This window comes from Geotrypetes seraphini, chromosome 1 (genome assembly GCF_902459505.1).
Source record: "Geotrypetes seraphini chromosome 1, aGeoSer1.1, whole genome shotgun sequence".
Taxonomy (NCBI): Eukaryota; Metazoa; Chordata; class Amphibia; order Gymnophiona; family Dermophiidae; genus Geotrypetes; species Geotrypetes seraphini.
In genome coordinates this window covers 397,831,450-397,850,377 of record NC_047084.1, presented here as the reverse complement: position 1 = coordinate 397,850,377, position 18,928 = coordinate 397,831,450, and the positions used below count along the sequence as shown (strand labels likewise).

General features: G+C 44.1%; 1 protein-coding gene across 2 annotated transcripts in view; it reads right to left on the bottom strand.

Moving 5' to 3' along the window:
• The window catches only part of CLTA (clathrin light chain A), a 246,552-nt gene that overhangs the window by 47,029 nt on the left and 180,595 nt on the right, over positions 1-18,928 (bottom strand). The window contains exon 5 of one of the 2 annotated variants that reach the window (XM_033917942.1): positions 15,925-15,978. The exons of the other annotated variant lie outside the window; for it this stretch is intronic. Within the exon in view, the coding sequence (XP_033773833.1) occupies positions 15,925-15,978 (54 nt within the window). The remainder of the gene's footprint in view (positions 1-15,924; positions 15,979-18,928) is intronic. 2 annotated transcript variants of the gene reach the window in all.

Genomic DNA, 18,928 nt, shown 5'->3' with positions numbered 1-18,928 from the left:
GACAACAGGAAGATCTGTCTCCACCCCCCCCCCCCCATTTTTGTTTTTTCCCTTTTTTGTTCTTTACTTTCAAAGATTGTACTTCTTTCCCATATTCCATGTTTTTGAATGTCATGTATTAAGTCTTCTGAGACACCTGTATTTGTTAATTTTAAGTATTTTACATGTATTTTATACTGTACACTAGTGCTGCCCAAATTCAGGGGAAAAAAATTTTGATTCAGCCTATTGAATCGATTTTTAAATTCGATTTTCCTGCCCAATTGGGTGGGGTTTGTTTTTTTTTTGTTTGTTTTTCAAACATCCTGGTGGGTTTATTTTATAGCCTCTTCACCCCTTTTGCCCTCTCCTACCCACACTGGTCCTGCGGTGTAAACAAAACAAACAAAAAATACTTTTCCTCTTTCTGTTAAATCCTAGTTCACGTTCGCAGTCTAACACCAGCTCTGGAAGTATACACATTTCAAATCTGTAATCACAAAACAGAAAATAAAATTATTTTTCCTACCTTTTGTTGTCTGGTCATTTTTCAAATCATGTTGGTCCCATGTTGGTCTGGTTGTCTTCTGATCAGGCTCTCCTTCTTTCTTCATGCTAACCATCCATCTTCCATCTTTGTCCTCCCCTTCTGTTTCCCCTTCCTCCCCCGGAGGACTGGCATCTTTCCTTTTTCTCATCTCCATCCCTCCGCAGCTGCAGTGATGGACCCCACCATCCACCATCTCTCCTTTTCTCAACTACCCTTTCATCCAACATCTCTCTTCTGTGTCCCTCCTCTCCAGTAATGCCCCCCTTGTATTCCTATGCTCCCTCCATGCCCAGCATCTTATAATAATAATAATTTATTTTCTTGTATACTGCCCAACCAATAGTTCTGGGCGGTTCACAACAGAATAACTGAGACATTTCAGCACATGGTACAGTTTCATAGAACACACTATCTATGTACAATCTAAAATTATATAATAAAAGTAATACAATTGTTAACATTCAAGTCTCTCCCCATATCCAGCTTCTTCTTTCTCTCTTCCTTACCTCCTGTATCCCCTTCCCCAGGTACAGGTTTTCTCCTACTACCTCTCCTGTCATCCTGCACCCTGTCAACCTACTTTGGAGCAGTATCTGTCCCTCTTGTACCCTTCCCCTTGTGGTCTTGCATTTTTTTCTCTCTCTCTCTATTAGTTCAGCACCTCTCCCCTGATTTCCTCCCCCTCTTTTTGGTTTGGACTCTCTCTTCCCTTCCCTTCAGGTCTGGCATCTCCCCTCCCCTCTCTTACTCCTTCCCTCTTCCTCCCTCTGCACAGGCCTAGCAGTATAGCAAATGTGTTATACTGCCCCCACCCCATGCGAAGGCCTGCCTTCATGCTGCGAAGGCCTGCCCCCCCCCCCCCGCTGAAGGCTTGCTCCCCCTACAAGCCTGCAAGTTCCCCCAGCTTCCCCGCTTTTACCTTAAGCTAATACGGCAGCCTGCAGGATCACTGGTGCTGTAGTGATTCCTGCAGCTGCCGTCGTACTCAACGGCACGTTTCCTCTGCCGCGATCCTGCCCCTGACGTCAGAGGAGGGGCGGGACCATAGAAGAGAGAAAATACCGCTGAGGACGACAGACAGCTGCAAGTCTGTTAGGTCACAAGCCAGCAAGAATTAGGAAGAATTTCTGTAAGGTTTAGTCCTGTCCAAATAGTCCATTTGCAGTCCAAAGTGTGCAGAGCTGCTGGAGAGGAATGTGGTTTTGGGAAGAAAATAGGTAGAACCATGGACTGGTTGAGATGAAATTCTAAGATGACTTTTGGAAGGAATTTTGGACGAGTCCAAAGGACTACTAGGAACATAAGAATTGCCGCTGCTGGTTCAGATTGGCTATTAGTTGAAGCTGTTCAGCTATGGTCCCTTTCAGTTTCTTGATGACCCTCGGATGGATGCCATCTGGTCCCAGGGATTTATCACTCTTAAGCCTATCAATCTGCCTACACACCTCCTCTAGACTGACCGTCAATCCTGTCAGCTTTCCATCTTCGTTTCCAGCATATAGTCTGATGTGTTCCAGTATGCTGTGTAAATCTTCTTCAGTAAATACAGACCAAAAAATGTGTTCAGTTTGTCAGCGATTGCTTTGTCCTCCTTTAGCGCTCCCTTTATTCCATGGTCATCCAACGGTCCCACCGCTTCCTTCCTGGGTCGTTTCTCCTTAATATATCGAAAGAACAGCTTGAAGTTTTTCACCTCCTTGGCTATTTTTTCCTCATAGTTGCTTTTGGCCTCTTACCACCTTATTACATTACATTACATTAGTGATTTCTATTCCGCCATTACCCTTCGGTTCAAGGCAGATTACATCCAAACTAAAACAAGAATTACATTTCAACTTTGAAGTAATAGATTAAACGATGAGATAAAATTTTAAGGGAGAATTATGGGTTTTAGATAATGTTTGGTAACTAGAAAAATTAGAGAGTACTAAGGGTTTATAGAGTGTTGGATGTTGGGTTAGGATTGTTGTGTTGGAGAGGTTTAACGTGTTTTTTGAAGAGTATGGTTTGAATTTCTTTCTTGAAGGTTTTGTAATCTGTGGATGAAGATAACAGAGTGGTGAGTTGGCACCTGTGTTGATGTTGTTTGTGCTTGTTTCCAGTTTTTGTCCGCTTTTGACCTTTTCCATTGCTTAAACGACGTTTTCTTGTCTCTGATTGCTTCCTTTACCTTTACAGTCAGCCACGCCGGTTCTTTGTTCTTTTTCCTCTTGGATCCCTTGTTGATAAGCGGTATATGTAGATTTTGCATCTTGGTGATTGTGTGCTTAAAAAGGGACCAAGCTTGCTCTAGCGTTTTTACAGTGCTTATCCTCTTCTTAATCTTCTTTCTTACCATGAGTCTCATCCCTTCGTAATTCCCTTTTTGGAAGTTCAGTGCAATGGCTGTTGTTTGGGCTGATATTTCTCCCCTGCGTCCAGATCGAAGCGGATCATATTGTGATCACTGTTTCCCAGCGTCCCTTCTACTTCTATATCTTGTGCTGGTCCTCACAGGCCATTTAGAATTAAGTCCAGAATTGCATTTCCTCTAGCATTTTCCTTGACAAGTTGTTCCAGGAAGCAATCGCCTACAGCATCCAAGAACTTGGTCTCCCTAACGCAGCCGGAGGTGCCTAGGTTCCAGTCTATCCCCGGATAGTTTAAGTCACCCATGATAACTGCGTTGCCTCCCTTGCAGTTGTGTTTAATCTCATCCGTCATTTCTCCATCAATTTCTTCGGACTGCCCTGGGGTCGGTAGTAGATGCCGATCTTCGTTTCTAAGCTATTTGTTCCCGGAATTTTGACCCATAGAGACTCTAACTTATCCGTCAGTTGTGGCATGTTGTTTCCAGTAGATTCAATTCCATCTTTGACATATATGGCAATGCCCCCACCTTTTTGAGCCACTCTGTCTCTGCGGTATAGTTTGTATCTCTATCATAAAAGAATCTTGTATTGGGTGAAAGTTAACTTACCCAGCATTTATGGGCTATGAGAAAACCCACATTCCAAATCAAATCTGAGTAAGCAAGTCGTGAGTGGTTTACAGAAAGACTTCATAAGAGCATAGAGTACCACGCTGAGATTCCAGGCTACAGGCGGAGGCTTAACTGGTGGCTTAGTGTGATAAAATTCTTTCATGAACAGAAAGTGACTTCTCAGCAAATGCAGAGTGAAAAACCCTGATGGCACTGAGATGGTCTCAAACCATGTTATTCTTTAGGCCTGAATTGGAGAGGAGAAGGTGGTAGTCCAGAACTGATGGAAGTGGACATGTGACAGGTTCAAGAGAACGGATGCCACATCAGGCAGAGAATCTGGTCCATTTCAAGCGGCAACACAGTGGAGTGGAAGGTTTTCTGGATGCTTCAACAGCAGCCAAAGCTGCAGCAGAAAGTGTCTAGGTATTTATGTGCTCAGTGAGAGATACCATGTTATAAGTGTTAATGAGTGAGGGCTTGGATATAGGAGAGCCATCATTCTGTGTATCATTGGAAATAGTTGTAATTATAGGATTCCTGAATTGAGAGCTGTAGAAGAGGAAGGAACCATGGTTGTCATGGCCAGTGGGGTGCGATAAGGATCATGGTGCCCCAATCCTGGTGAAATTTGAGTAGTTTTCCTGATGGAGGGAATATATAAAATAATTTATTCCTCATTCGATGAGGAAGGTATCCAATTCCAGGCGAATGGGCGCATAGAGTCTTAAGCAGAAGAGTGGAAGATTGTTGTGGAGAGGAAGCGAGAAATCTATGTCCAGAGTCCCCCCATTTGAGGAGTGTGTGGCGCAGTGGTTGGATCTACAGCCTCAGCACCCTGGGGTTGTGGGTTCAAACCCCGCGCTGCTCCCTGTGACCCTGGGCAAGTCACTCAGTCCTCCACAGCCCCAGGTACGTTAGATAGATTGTGAGCTCACCGGGACAGATAGGGAAAATGCTTGAGTACCTGATTGTAAAAAACCGCTTAGATAACCTTGATAGGCGGTATATAAAAATCCTAATAAACTTGAAATAAACTTGATTTGGAGAAAATCTGATACAGGATGGACATGTTGAGATACCACTTGTGGGCTGAAGACGTCTGTTGAGTTTTGTCAACTAGCACATTTTGCTTCCTGCCAAGTGCAGTTGCCCAAGTCCAAATCTGGATTGCTTCTATGCAAAAAGGGTGAGAACTTGTGCCCCTTGTTTGTTCTTCTCAAATATGGCAACTTGATTGTCAGTTCAGATGAGGACTATTTGGAGAAGACTGTCTTGGAATGTTTTGAGAGCTCTGTGGATTGCTCAAAGCTTCAGGAGATTGGAGTTTTCTCATGAGGAGACCAGACTCCCCGAGTGTGGATGCCGTCAAGATGAGCTCTCTAGCCTAACATCAAAGCATCTCTGATGAGGAGTTTCTGATGAGACCTGATGAAATGAGGGGAGACCTTGAGAGAGGTTGGATGGAAGCATCCACCACTGGAGGGGGTGACAGAGGTGACTTGTATCAGAGCAGACATTGAAATCCTGTTAAGGAAGATATTGAAAAACTTTTAAACTTGCTGTATTAATGTTTCACAGCTTGTTACTAAATTTACGCTCAGAATCAAGGAGGCAGGAACTGGGGAGAAAGCCCCCCCGATACCATAACCTCACCGCCCAATCATCGCGAATATCAAATTGAACAAAAATTTCAAATGTATATACTTATAACATGCCACTAGGGCTAAACTTGTGCACTAGAGAATGACACGGGGAAAAAATCTGTCCCCGTCACCGCCCCATCCCCGGCCCACCATCCTCTGCACCGCCCTGTCACCACCGTTCCCTTCACTGCCCCGTCACCGTCACCGCCACTGCCATCCCATTCACCGCCCCGTCACCATTCCCGCTGCTGTAATATTTAGCTTATTCCTTCCTTATAAATCAAAGTTCTGCCAGGTGAACTAGAGAAAGAGATGTTCAGCTGGCAGGGCTTTGTTTATACATTTTTATCAACACAACTAATATACTACTTTATCGTAAAGCAAAAAATAAATAAATAAATAGAATTTATTGTCTGGTTTCTGCTTTCCACATCTTCTCATTCAATTCCTTCCATCCACTGTGTGTCTTCTCTCTGCGTCTTCCATTTGCTGTTACTGTGCCTCTCCCTTGACTCCCCCCCCTCCCAATTGGTCTAGCACCCATCTTCTTCTCTCCGCTCCCCCATAGTCTGGCATCTGTCTTCTTCCCACTCTGTCTTCCACATTTCCCTTCAGGGTCTGTTCCTCTCCACCCTCCTTCAATGTCTGTTCTATTCCTTTCCACCACCACCCTTCCCTCCCTCCTTTACCATCTGTTCCTTTCTACCACCCTTCAGCTCCTCTCGCGTGGTCTATCTATCTACCTTCCTCCCTCTTATTTTCGTGGCACGTTACAATGTAATTTGTGCAAGCCACTGGAGCCTGCGAGCTCGGTCCCTGTCCCATCCCCACAAACCATCTTGCTTCTGTGCTCCTATTTTCCCCATTTCTAATATCTCCCATATGTAACTGCCATTGCCCCCCCCCCGTGTCTATATACCATCCCCATGGCATGTCCCCTTTATGTCTCTGTCCCTATGCCCCATGCACATAATTTCCCCTCTTTCTGTTACCTTCCTGTGTCCAGATTTCCCCTATCTTCCTCTTCCATACCAGTGTGTCTCTTCTTTTCAACCCCATCTAGCTTTTTTCCCTTTCTTCCCCCCCCCCCCCTGCTTCTAGCATCTGGCTCACCTGCCTGTCTTCTCTTTCTTTCCTGCTGTGGGTTTTTGTTTCCGTCTTCATTCCCTTGGCCCAGAATCCTTTTCCCTTTCACACCCTCCTTCCAGTTTGAGCCGGGAACACGCTGCGATCGCACGGTCCCCGCAGCCCCCACCCGCCTGCCCAATCGATCCTAGTGTTTAGCCAGCTCTCTCCCTTCTCTTCACCTTAGTTTGCACTGCAGGCTTTCTTTTTCGGCGACCTGCACGCTTTCCCAAAGAGCCGTGCATGCGCGGCTGCTCAGTGTTCAATCTTCTGCTCTGCTGCAACTTCCTGTTTCCGGTTGCGTCAGAGCAGAATATCAAACACTGAGCAGCCGCGGGTGCACGGCTCTTTGATAGCGTGCGGGTCGCCGAAAAAGAAGACCTACAAACTAAGGTGAGGAGAAGGGAGAGAGCTGGCTAAACACTAGGATCGATTGGGCAGGCGGGTGGGTGCTGCGGGGACTGCGCGATCCTTTTGCCTCACTGCGGAGACAAGACCATTCACCGCTCCACGGGGCGGTGAATGGCCTTGTCCCCGTCCCCACAGTGACTGCTAGTTTTCATTCCCCGTTTCGGCGGGTTACCTGCGGCTAAACGCGGCTAGCCGCGGGTAACCGCCACCGTGTGATTCTCTATTGTGCACGTCTAACTTGCAGTGATTTTTTGTATTGTGCACATTTCCCTTTATCAAGTTTCAAGTTTCAAGTTTATTAAAATTTGATTGATCGCTTATTACAAGCTAAGCGATTAACAATTTATATAAAATAAGTAGGATTTTAAAAAGTAAAACAATAAATGAGGTTCAGATACAAACAGACAAAACAGACTAACACTTGACTTGTGAATAATTCAAGCAATTTGTCCCTACTCTTGTGTATTAAAGGAAGATATTAAAGCAATAAGACTTGCTCAGGAGCAAAGGTTTAATATGGGGCACACAGTGGCTGGAATAAGAGAAAATCACCAATTTAAGCCCATAGACACTGCTAGACTCTGCATTAGCAAAATTTCAAGTGACACCAGCTCATTCATTGCCAATGTCTTATAATCTGATACTGATCCTGAACATGTCCCTAACTTTCAAGCATCCAGCTTTCAACCTGGACAATACTTAGCTTGCATATATGACAATTCTTGGTGGATTGGTCATGTATGTGAAATTTCAATGGAAGAATGCAACATCCTGGTTAATTTTTTGAATCCACAAATTCCTGCACAGTCATTTTCCTGGATTCCCCGCAGAGACATATGCTGGATCCCTTGATGCACCTATGACCATGTCATCAGGCAGACAGTACACTTATCCACAAGCTATTTTGGCAAACATTGACCAGACTTTCAAAACCATGTGCAAAAAAACTGAGTTCATGTCTATGCGGATCCTATTCTAATTAATGTAAACCGCCTAGAACTCGCTGGGTATGGTGGTATATATAAGAATAAAATTATTATTATTATTAAAAGTTGAATTTATGCGATTTCCTGATCTTTGTCGGTATGTATGCACACTTTAAATAAGTGTGGTTTTTGCACTTTTCTTTTTTCTCTTTAATAAAGCTTAGAAATTTATGTTTAAATGATTTTTATTATTCCAACAGTAAGAAGCAAATACAAACAGTAGTACCATTCAGGAAATAACATTTTCAACAATATAATCAGTTCCCCTCCCAACCCCCACCCCTCCCCAAGAATCCATGGCCAGTCCAACAGCTGAGAGTGGGAATAAAATCTTAAAGATTCAAAAGTCTACTGCGAGCACGCGGTGTGAGGTCCTGCCAGAAGTGCTCCCACACCTGACAAAATTTGCGACCCGGGCCAAGAGTCAAGTCTCCCACCATGCGTTTCTCCAGTGTTGCGTGCAGTATCATTAGGGATCTCCATTGTGCATATGACAGGGGATCACGGGAGAGCCAGTTGGTGAGGATGGCTTTTTTTCCCATCAAAAGGGCTCTGGAGATAAATGCTGACATTACCCTGGGTTTGGGCGAGGCTATATTATAAAATCCAAATAACGCCCTCGGTTGCGGAAGCCATCGCCTTCCCCAAAGCGATGTGGTATATAGGCCAAGATGTCTCCAAAACTGTTGGATTGTGGGGCGGGCCCAAAACATGTGACTCAAAGATGCGTGAGCCTGATTGCATTTCGGGCAAGAATGCGACGCAGTAATCCCCATCCGGGCTGCACGTTCCGGTGGAATGTAAAGTCTAAGAACAATTTTCAATTGCATTTCCCAGTGAGTAATATTGGGTGACACCTTCTGAATATTCTTCAGGATCCATTGTAACTGTTGAGCAGTCAACTGGCAATGCAAGTCCTCAGCCCACGCTGTCGCTAATATAAAGCTTAGAAATTTATATGGTATTATCTGACTATTGGGAATGTTTTTCAGAGAATGGATCAATAACTGATAAATATGTGGTCTCAGTGTATAATACACTTGTCAAGATCTTCACGACCAGTGGCAGTGGGTATATGAAAATGCATGGATACAGGGAAGGGGATCATAAAACAGTAACAATCTGAACTTAACTGTGAAACTTCATGCATCTTGTTCATTTGCATACAACATGGTTTGTGTTAAACATGCCTCTTTTCAATATTAAACATTCGTGCACATATACAACTAATGCTTATCTTTGACACTTTAATTCTCACCAAAGAAAGATGAAACAGGATAGCTTCTGTAGCAAAAAAACATGCTTTTTAAAATGACATAAAAAACTACACATTACAGGTATTTGAATCTGAAAAACTGAAAATTTGCATAAATGCATAAAGCCATATTTTTTTGGATTGTCATATCTTCAGCTTCACTTGATTGTAAAAGCTCATATTGCAAATCATGGAAGTACCTCATGGTACATGTATGCTGGTAATGTTGTACCCTCAGCTGACTTACCTACCAGCAGTATGGAGCCAAACTTTGTCAAAAATTTTCATTCGTTAATTTTTTGCCTACTTAGCTGACCTGTAGAAATGGAAGCATGTTCGCAAAAGATATCAAACTTGGCACAGAAACTTGCCCCAAGGTGTTGTACCAAACTGCAAAATTTCAGACTCCTAGGTAGTTTCCTTCTGCCGCAGTGCTTAAGCAAAGTTGGCGTTTTAGGTCACACGAGGCATGGGAGTGGATCAATTGCTATTATTCAACCACCCCTAGCTCTTGACCAAATTGAGATAGATCCAAAAAATTTTGCAGTTTCATTTGAGACCCTAGACAACACCCCCTGTAAAATTTGGTTGGATTTCAAGGGGGGGGGGAGGGTCGAGCATGGGCAGTTTTCAGAATTGGTCCACTTGACATGGAATGATCCCACTGTGCCTTTTTAGCAGACGGCGCAGTACTGCAGCTGGAAGGCTGGGATCGTCTGTTGCCAGCAAGGTCATTGGCACTTGCACATGGACAGGAAATTAGAGCGACCAGAACCTCTAGAGCAGACATGTCAAACTCTGCGGACCAAATCTGGCCCTTGATGCAATCAAATTTGGCTCACAAGACAATTGAAAATTTGCAATTAAGCTGGCCCGCCGGAAGGCATCAGCTGTAGAGAATCACACGCCAAGTTTCATGGCCCCACGCTTCGCAACTCCATGCTGTGCGACACTGTGCTCATGCCACGCCTTCCTCGGCTTGACCCTATCAACGCTCAATCACTTGCACCCTCCCAGCTGCATGACAGCCCCGTGCTGTCCATGGTCGATATGCATATGGGTGGCGAGCCCCTGCGCATGTCTCCCCGAGGTGGGCGGTCATAGTCTGCTGAAGAAGCGACGGAAGTTGGACTGGCTATTCCGGCTGCTGATGCTGGAGCCCCGCGGGCTGGTGCCCGTCTTCATTGAGTGCGCAGAGGGCAGGGCCTTGTGATGAAGGAATTTAACACTTTCTACATAGACACTTTCTACTCTCTCACGCTCCAACACCTCCAGATTTTGGCTATATACTGATCCCACAAAACAAACGTAATTGAACTAACAAACCCTTTTAAGATGTGATCCATCTTGTCTATTTATGTCCTTTTCTCCCTTCACTCCCCCCTCCCGTTCAAAGGTTGTCTGGCTTGTATGAAAAATAGTGCATTTATTGGAGGTGTTAAACCTAGTACAGTGGTACCTTGGTTTACAAGTGCACCGGTTTGCGAGTGTTTTGCAAGACGAGCAAAACATTCACAAAATCTATTTGCGAGCGGCGCCCCCCCGCAATCTGGCACCCCTCCCTCCCCCCCCGCAATTCAGCATCCCCCCGCCGCTTCTTACTGTCTGGGCCTGGGCACCGGCATGTCCTGTGCGTTGGTGCCGGTGCCCGAAGATCGGCCTTCTCTTCTTGCTGGGCCTTGAGCATCTGCGAATGCTCAAGGCCTGCGAGTTCACGTTCTCTCCAAGATTCTCGTCTGGACATGCCGGTGCCCAGGCCCAGATGACAGTAAGAAGCGGCGGAGGGGTAACTAATCACAGTGGGGGGGGAAGGTGCCGGATCGCGGGGGGGAGGGTGCCGGATCGCAGGGGGGCCTTCGGGGGGAGCAATGCTGGTTCTCGGGGGGGGGGGATAGAGCAGCGACGCGGGCCTCGGGGGGGTGGGAATGTATCAAAGCTAGTTTCCATTATTTCCTATGGGGAAACTCGCTTTGATAAACGAGCATTTTGGATTACAAGCATGCTCCTGAAACTGTACATATTACTCTCCTCCTGGAAAATGGAGTTTGCTCACTATTTCAGCACCATCTAATGCAACCCCAGAGATAGCATCTATTTTATTTATTTGCGTTGACTGGTGATCGTGAACATATGGAATAGATCACCACCCTCAACCTAAATAACATTTCACAAACCTTTATATTCTGTTCATCTTGTTTAGTTTCCTTATTTTAATTTTCTTTAGAACAGCTCTGTTTCCTGATTATGGGTCAGAAATAATAGTGCTTTTATTAAGGTGCGCATTTAGTGCACGCTAAATCGGTTAGCGTACCTTAATAAAAGGACCCCAAAGTATCTTAATTAAAAATTTGGCCCACGACTTAGCCTATGCTTTAGATTTTGGCCCCTTATGTGATTGAGTTTAACACCCCTGCTCTAGAGGTTCTAGGTCTGCTATCAGGCAGATTCTTAGGACGACAGTCCACCACAGATTCCACAAGGTTGGCATAGGCCAAACAATAACTGCCCCTTAAAGGGAAGTCTAGCCAAAGTAGCCTTGGAAGTGGAATCACCAGCCCATTGTTTGATCCAGAGCATCCTGCGAGCAGAGATGGAGTATGCTGACATCTTTGCCAAAACTTGATAAGATGTGTGTCAGCAATATAATCAGTTCTGGCCAAAAGAAGTTGAGGAGGAGGATCCACAGCCTCACTTTCCACTGTGCACAGTCGAGAGAGACAGGCGCTTGTGACAAAGGACATTGCCGAAGCAGCTTTGATGCCTAAAGCAGCTGCGTCAAAGAGTCTCCCCGGAGGACCACATCCACACGGTGGTCCTACATATCTTTAAGCACCACACTACCTTCACTGGTTAGAGAGATGTGTTTAGTCACCTGCTCAACCAAAGAATCCACCCTGCGCTGACCTAAAAGCTGCTGAAACTCCTGTGTCAGAGGATAAAAGCATGATATGGCTCTGGGTATCTTAAGAGCATCTTCCAGAGAGTCATACTGTTCAGAGACCAGAACGCTCATATCAGGGTGCCAAAGAAAGGAAGAGACTGTGAGTGCACACCATAAAGCCAAGAGGAAGAAGTAGACGGAGTCAGCTGAGTGACTAAATTCAACTTCTGCAAAGACTCAGAAATAAGATCTAGCAAAGCAGAATACAGAACCATGAGATCATCCCCAGGTTCCAAAATCCCAGAGGGATCTGCAGATCCAGCAGAGTCCCTGATCATTCTGGAAAGCGCTGTGTCTATAAACAAGGGGTCAGCAAGCTGGTCATCCTCATCAGAATCCCCAAGATCAGGATCAGGAAACACAAGAACAGTGGCTGGTTGAGCAGAGGACGTGTCCAAAGGAGCAATGTCATTGCAAGATTCCTGAGGTGTATTGGGACTGAGCAGGGGAAGAATGCTGGCTTTGAAACTCGTTCCATAAATGTTTCATAAATTCTGTGTTTCTTAGTCTACGGAGGGTCCACAGCTATATGTATGGAACTAGCAGTCATGCCATGCCCTGAAAATAAAAAAGGACATCCCGTTGGGCTAGCCAAGCATTTAGTCACCTGCTTCAGCAGGGAAGAGGCTAAGCTGGATGCTGCCGCCTCTCCCAGCTGCATCACCTAGCATGTGGCGCAAGGATGCTTTGAAAGCGCTAAATTTGCAAATCCTGGCAAGAATTCACATGAGGAGAGCCCAAAGACTCCATCCCAACAAGTTTTGAGACAAAAATTGCAGTTTTGGAGAATCAGGGAGCTTTAGAAAAAAAGATCGCTAAAAATACAAGATGGCCACTATCAAGAAATTTGCACCAAAATCGTGATTTTTTTTTTACACTTAACTATAGTCAAAAAACGGCCATTTTAGGATTTTTCAGGTAGGGGAACACAGGGGATCATACAGAAACCCTGAAAACCCCACTTTTCGAATCTCACAGGCTGTAACAATCTATACTCACTGACTTGTTTGTGAATCTGTACTGCAGCCTGCGTCAGCTCTCTAACCAGATAAGAGAATCAATGCCTCATGCTGGGAATGCCTCTGCAAAGCTGATCTTCGGGCTGCTAGTCAGACCCTAAAGCCTGACTGCACCTCCACTCCTGTAGACCGATGGACGCACACCGGGATGGGTGAAGGCGAGAAGATGCAATCAGTACCCCTGTGAGACACCGCCAAGGTGCCTGCGCTTGACCCCTGCTTAACAGTAGGTAAGACCACTTCAGGGATATCCCTGAACTAAAAAAAACCCAAAAACTATGCAGGCTGGATAACAGGTAACCGCTGGGATTGGCCTATCAGTTACAGACTGTGTGTTCTCAAAGCAGGCAAAGCTGAATAAACACTCTGAGCACCAGAAACCCTGAGAAAGGAACAAAAAATACACCAAATAAAATAATAAATTGTGCAGAGCAGAACACTCCTGCAGGCACGTGTGCAGAAGGGAAGAAATGCATGTAGATCTAAGGAGCCCAGTGAAGTACAGCAGAGGCAAGAGTAGATTCCTTCTCCAGATGGCACTTGGCCACTGGGACATTACCCATCTGTCTAGAATGTCTCACCTATTACACTGGAATCAGAATTGTTGAGTTTTACCATGAAAGAGGGATACACTTCCTTGGCACAGTTTGTTGAAAAATAAAACAACTTCAGCCCTCCATACGGAAAATGCTGCACACGTGTTAGAAGTCAAACCTCTTCAGACTTGCAAAGCTGGAGAGAGATTTCCTGTGCTGGGCTTCATCTGATAAATCACCCATTTACAAGCAATCGCTGTCCTGCTGGTCCTCAGAGAAAATATAGGCAAATTATGGTGTTTGGGCACACCCCTCCAAAGCTAAAGCAAGAGGGGAAGACCAGTAAAGCATTCATCAAAAAATGATGCAAAGTCAACGTACTCTAATAAATAGTACAGAGAACGCCCAAAGCAATTATGAATATCCTAGGAATGACTGCGTGCAGTACCACATGGATCAGTATATTACAAAACACCACTGAAAACAAGGGTCACTACAACACTGCTAGTTTGTGTGTGACAGACAATTTAAGGGGGGCAGTGAAGATTTTACTTAACTGTTCTAGGCTGTAGCAAGGATGATTTATGTGTGTGCTTAAAAGGTGAAAAGAAACAAGAAGAGAAAGTTTAAGTCAGATATAGAAAATGAAAATGAACTTAATTCAGATGAACTGAACATGTATTGACAAGCTCAGTTTACATTCAGGAGACATGCTGCTCAGCTGAGCTTCACAGCAGATGTACTATGTCGTTATTATATGTTAGGAATTATAATACTTGATAGCAAACACGGCTCAGTTATCTTCATTATTCCACTTATTTGTTCTCCAATAAATAAGCTTTCTGAAATACTAACATCTGTAATTTCAAATTCTATTTATAATTTTCCCCCACCTATAAAAGACAAATATCACCAATTTAAATGGAAGGGTATGTACGTGGATACAACAAATCTGAACAAGGATTTCATATTTTCAAAATGTACTTCTTTGAACTAGCCTACAGATAAAATGAAGGGAAAATCCCCCTCCCACCACTGTTCACTGAAACACAGTTCCAATCCAAAAACTTGAAGAAAGCAAAATTAAACAATTCATCATTAGCCAAACAATTCTGTCCACCATATTAATGTCTCTCAACTATATATAATGTAGCTTTAAGAAGAAAACCAGGCTCTGCAGCTTTTGAGCAAAAGTGAACCGTTATTAGTTAATTTTAACATACCGTATATACTCAAATATACCAGTAAGCTGATCCAAATATAAGTCGAGACACCCATTTCCCCCCCCCCAAAAGGAAGAAAAATGGTTGACTGGAATATAAGATGAGGGCTTAATATTCAAGTGCCATGCCCTGCCAGAATCTGCACCTCGTGTCCCCTCCCTCACGCCCTCCCCTGCCAGGTTCTGCACTCAGCCCCCCTCCCTGCCAAGTTCTGCACCCAGCTCCCTGCCTGCCCTGCAAAGCTCTACACTCATCCCTCTCCCCTACCAGGCTCTGAACCCAGCCCCCTTCAATCCCTGCCAGGCTTTGTACCCTGTCCCACCTTCCTTCCCTGCACCCTTTTCTCCATCTAGTTGACCAGGACAGGAGGGATCCCTCCCATCTCAGCCGATACTAACAATTGTGCACAAACCCTCTCCCCCGTGTACCTTTTCCCTGGTGGTCCAGCGGTATATCCTGCGCTGATCCTCTCCTGCAGATCTCACAGCCAGCAGACAGCAGCATACCTGGGACAGGCAGGAGCCAGCTTTTCGAGCTCCTGCCTGGTCCTGCGCCGCTCCCGGAATTGCTGCCACGAGGACCGCGAGAACTGGTGGCAGCCTTTCAGGGAGCAGCACAGGGCTGGGGGGAACTCGAATAGCTTGCTCCTGCGTACTGGCCCAGGTGCACTTCTGGCTGTGAGATCGGCAGGACGGGCTCAGCGCGGGATACACTGCTGGACCACTAGGGAAAAGGTACGCAGGGGGGGAGGGTTTGTGTGTAAATAATTGTTAGCATCAGTCGGGACAGGAGATGGAATGGATCCCTCCTGTCCTGGCCTAACAGCAGGCCTGCAGCAAGTCCAGGTGGTCACTGGGCGATGACCCAAATATAGGACGAGAACCCCATTTTATGGCCATATTTTTGGCCCAAAAATCTCATTTTATATTCGAGTATATACGGTATATTCCCTGTAGTACATAATTAAATAATATCCCTATAGGATTTAAAATAAACCAAAATTTAGTTATATCTATTAAAGGACTATAATTACCTTCTGAAAAGCTGAAGTTTGACTATGTGTTAACACATATCTATTCCAAGGAAAACCAAACAAAAAACTGAACCCAGCTTTCAAGTAATATTTGCATAACAAAGTGTTCTGCAGGTGCCAGTTATCAGCATGCAATATGTCCACCAATTTAAAAGCAATGTCAAAAATAAAACACAAACATAGTACATTGAGTCAAAGAAAATGACAAAAGGTTAGACAATATGACTAGAAAGGATATTTAGTAGTTTTGCAACATACACATAACCAATCACGTCAGCGAAGGGTTGTTTGTAGAAAGCTTCATCTGCCACCCTAGACATCAAGTGGTCCAAAAGGAAGGCAAGCAGGCAGGAGAAAAGAGAGAAATTGTTGAAAAGAGGAGACATTTAAAAAATATTCTGAGTAGACTAAAGAAGGAACCAGCTTATAAAGTGAAGTTAATCACCTATAGTATGTGTTCTCCGAGGACAGCAGGCCAAGTATTTTCATAACTAGGTGACTTCCTCTGACAGGGCCCTAGTACAGCCGCTATTCGGCATTTCTGTCTCTAAGAAGCTTTTGGTAGGCTTGCACTGTGCATGTGCGAGTGTCTTCCTGGGTCGTTCAGGAACCACAACTGTATTTTTTTTTTTTGCTTTTGGATCCAACTTCTAGGAGAGTTGGGGAGGTAAAGTACAAATATGTGAGAATACTTAACTTGCTGTCTTTGAAGAGCATGTGCTATAGGTGAGTAACTTCACTTTCTCTGAGGACAAGCAGGCCATAGTATTCTTATAACTATGAATGTATAGCTACTAGGCTCTCTAAAAACAAACAACAGTCAACAGGAACTTATAACAGCAAAGCCAAATCAGAAATGACGCTAACAAAAACAATCCTATTGAAAAGATGCAGTTTGGAACAGAAAAGAACGAGCCTAGGAATGTTTAGACCCCAAACAAATTCTGTAGAAATGTTTGATCAAACTGACTGTTGCATTTGGTATTCTGCTCAAGGAAGTAATGAGATGCAACTATGAGGACTGAAGACCATGTTGCAGCTATGCAAATCTCATCAATTGAAGCCAACCGCAAGTGGGCTACCGAGGCAGGCATGGGTCTGACATTGTGAGCTGTGACATGACTCTCCAGTCAGCCCTGCGTGAGCATAACTGAAAGAGAGGCAGTCTGCTAGCCAATTGGAAAAAAGTGCATTTACCAATGGTTGCCCCCATTCTGTTTGGGTTAAAGGAAAGGAAAAGTTGGGTGGACTACATAGGATTTAATATGCTCTAGATAGAAGGCTAAGGCTCTCTTGCAGTCCTTGTGCAATGTACTTTTGCCAGGATAGGAATGAGGTATTGGGGGATATGTTGGCAGATCTATTGACTGGTTAAGATGGAACTCCAGAACTATCTTAGGAAGGAACATAGCATGAATATGGAGGACTACTCTGTTATGATGAACTTCATGTAAGATTGATTAGCTACTAGGACCTGCAGCTCATTTATGTTCTGACCGTCACCAGAAATAAGCCAGATCAGGTACTTTAAATGACAGGTATCAAGTGATTCAAAAGAAGGGCAAGGGCGATGTTGAGGTGCCATGACAGTTGGAGGTTTGATAAGGAGCTTTATCAGAAGCAAATCTCACATAAATTAAACAACTAGAGGCTGTACAGAGATGGGCTTACCCTCTACACAGCAATGATAAACACTAATTGTACTAAAGTGAACTCTTACAGAGTTGGTTTTGAGAACAGGCTCAGAGGTATACAAAGTCCTCAAGTAGTTTTTTTGTGTAGGCCAAGGAAGGATCATAAGAACATAAGAATAGCCATACTGGGTCAGACCAATGGTCCAATTAGCCCAGTGGCAAATCCAGGTCACAAGTACCTGGGAAAAACCCAAATACTACCAACATTCTATGCTACCGATCTCAGGACAAAAACATTGGCTTCCCTCATTGTCTGTCTCAATAGACTATGGACTTTTTCTCCAGGAAAGTGTCCAAACTTCTTTTTTTTTTTTTTAACACATCTGTTACCACATCCTCTGGCAATGCATTCCAGAATTTAACTATTCTGTGAGTGAAAAAATATTGCCTCTTACTGGTTTTAAATTATTTCCCTTAACTTCAGTATTGATGAGGCCTAATGTTTGGGGCCTGCAATAACTGACCTCACGGCACTTGATTTGCTGGTATAAGTAATATATTTTTATTAATAAATCAATAACAACTTACAAGAATAAATCTTTCAGCATATAGAGTAACAGAGCATAGGATCATCGGGCAGGCCTGAAATCTCGGATCTGTTCTGCCTACATAATCTTTTATACAATTCTTGATAGCCTGAGGCCACGTTGGTACATATTACATTTTTAGTTTCTATTAGTTACTTACAAACGTCATTACATTTATCAATTTATTAATTGGTCAACATTATCTTGTGCCATGCTGTGTCATACTGTATGCAAGCCCTGTTTACTAAAATTACTACCTATTCCCATTAAATGCCATTTTAATATCAAATCATCAATTCTGAGCAAAGGGTCCAGTAAGGATCCGCCCATTCCAGAATTTATCTTGCAAATGATGTATTTTTATATTCTTGGTCAGGACATGTCCTAATCCTTCTTATGTTCGCTTTCCTGTTTTTATGACACTATAGCGGATGTGGTACCAATTGCTATGTGAAAGAATAAGTTTCGCTTGACTTACTTATTTTAGCATAAGTTTCGCTTGGCTTGCTGATTTCAGCAAGCATAGATTGTGCAAAGGCTGACAGCTTTAGTCGGAGCATTCTCAGCCATCTTAGGCCTTTAATAGTTTTGGCCTAGTATTCTGGGGGATTTCAGGAGGGCTCTGTCTTCACCTCTAGTTTCATAGAGGACTTAAAATCTTCACCTGTACACCAGTATAGGACTCTATCTCCTCCCCCTCCCTTCTCATTATCCCCTAGTCTTCCTGGATTAAAAAAATCAATTCACTTGTATCCGTTCTATAACACTCAGGGTTATGTAGACTTCAATCATATCTCTCCTCAGTTGTCTCTTTTACAACAGGAGTTCCATCCCTTTATCCGTTCTATAACACTCAGTTATGTAGACTTCAATCATATCTCTCCTCGGTTGTCTCTTTTACAAGAGGAGTTCCATCCCTTTATCATCTTGGTTGCTCTTCTTTGAACCTTTTCTAATTCCTCTATATCTTTGAGATATGGCAACCAGAAATGAACACAATTCTCAAGGTGAGGTCGCACCATGGAGCAATACAGGAACTTG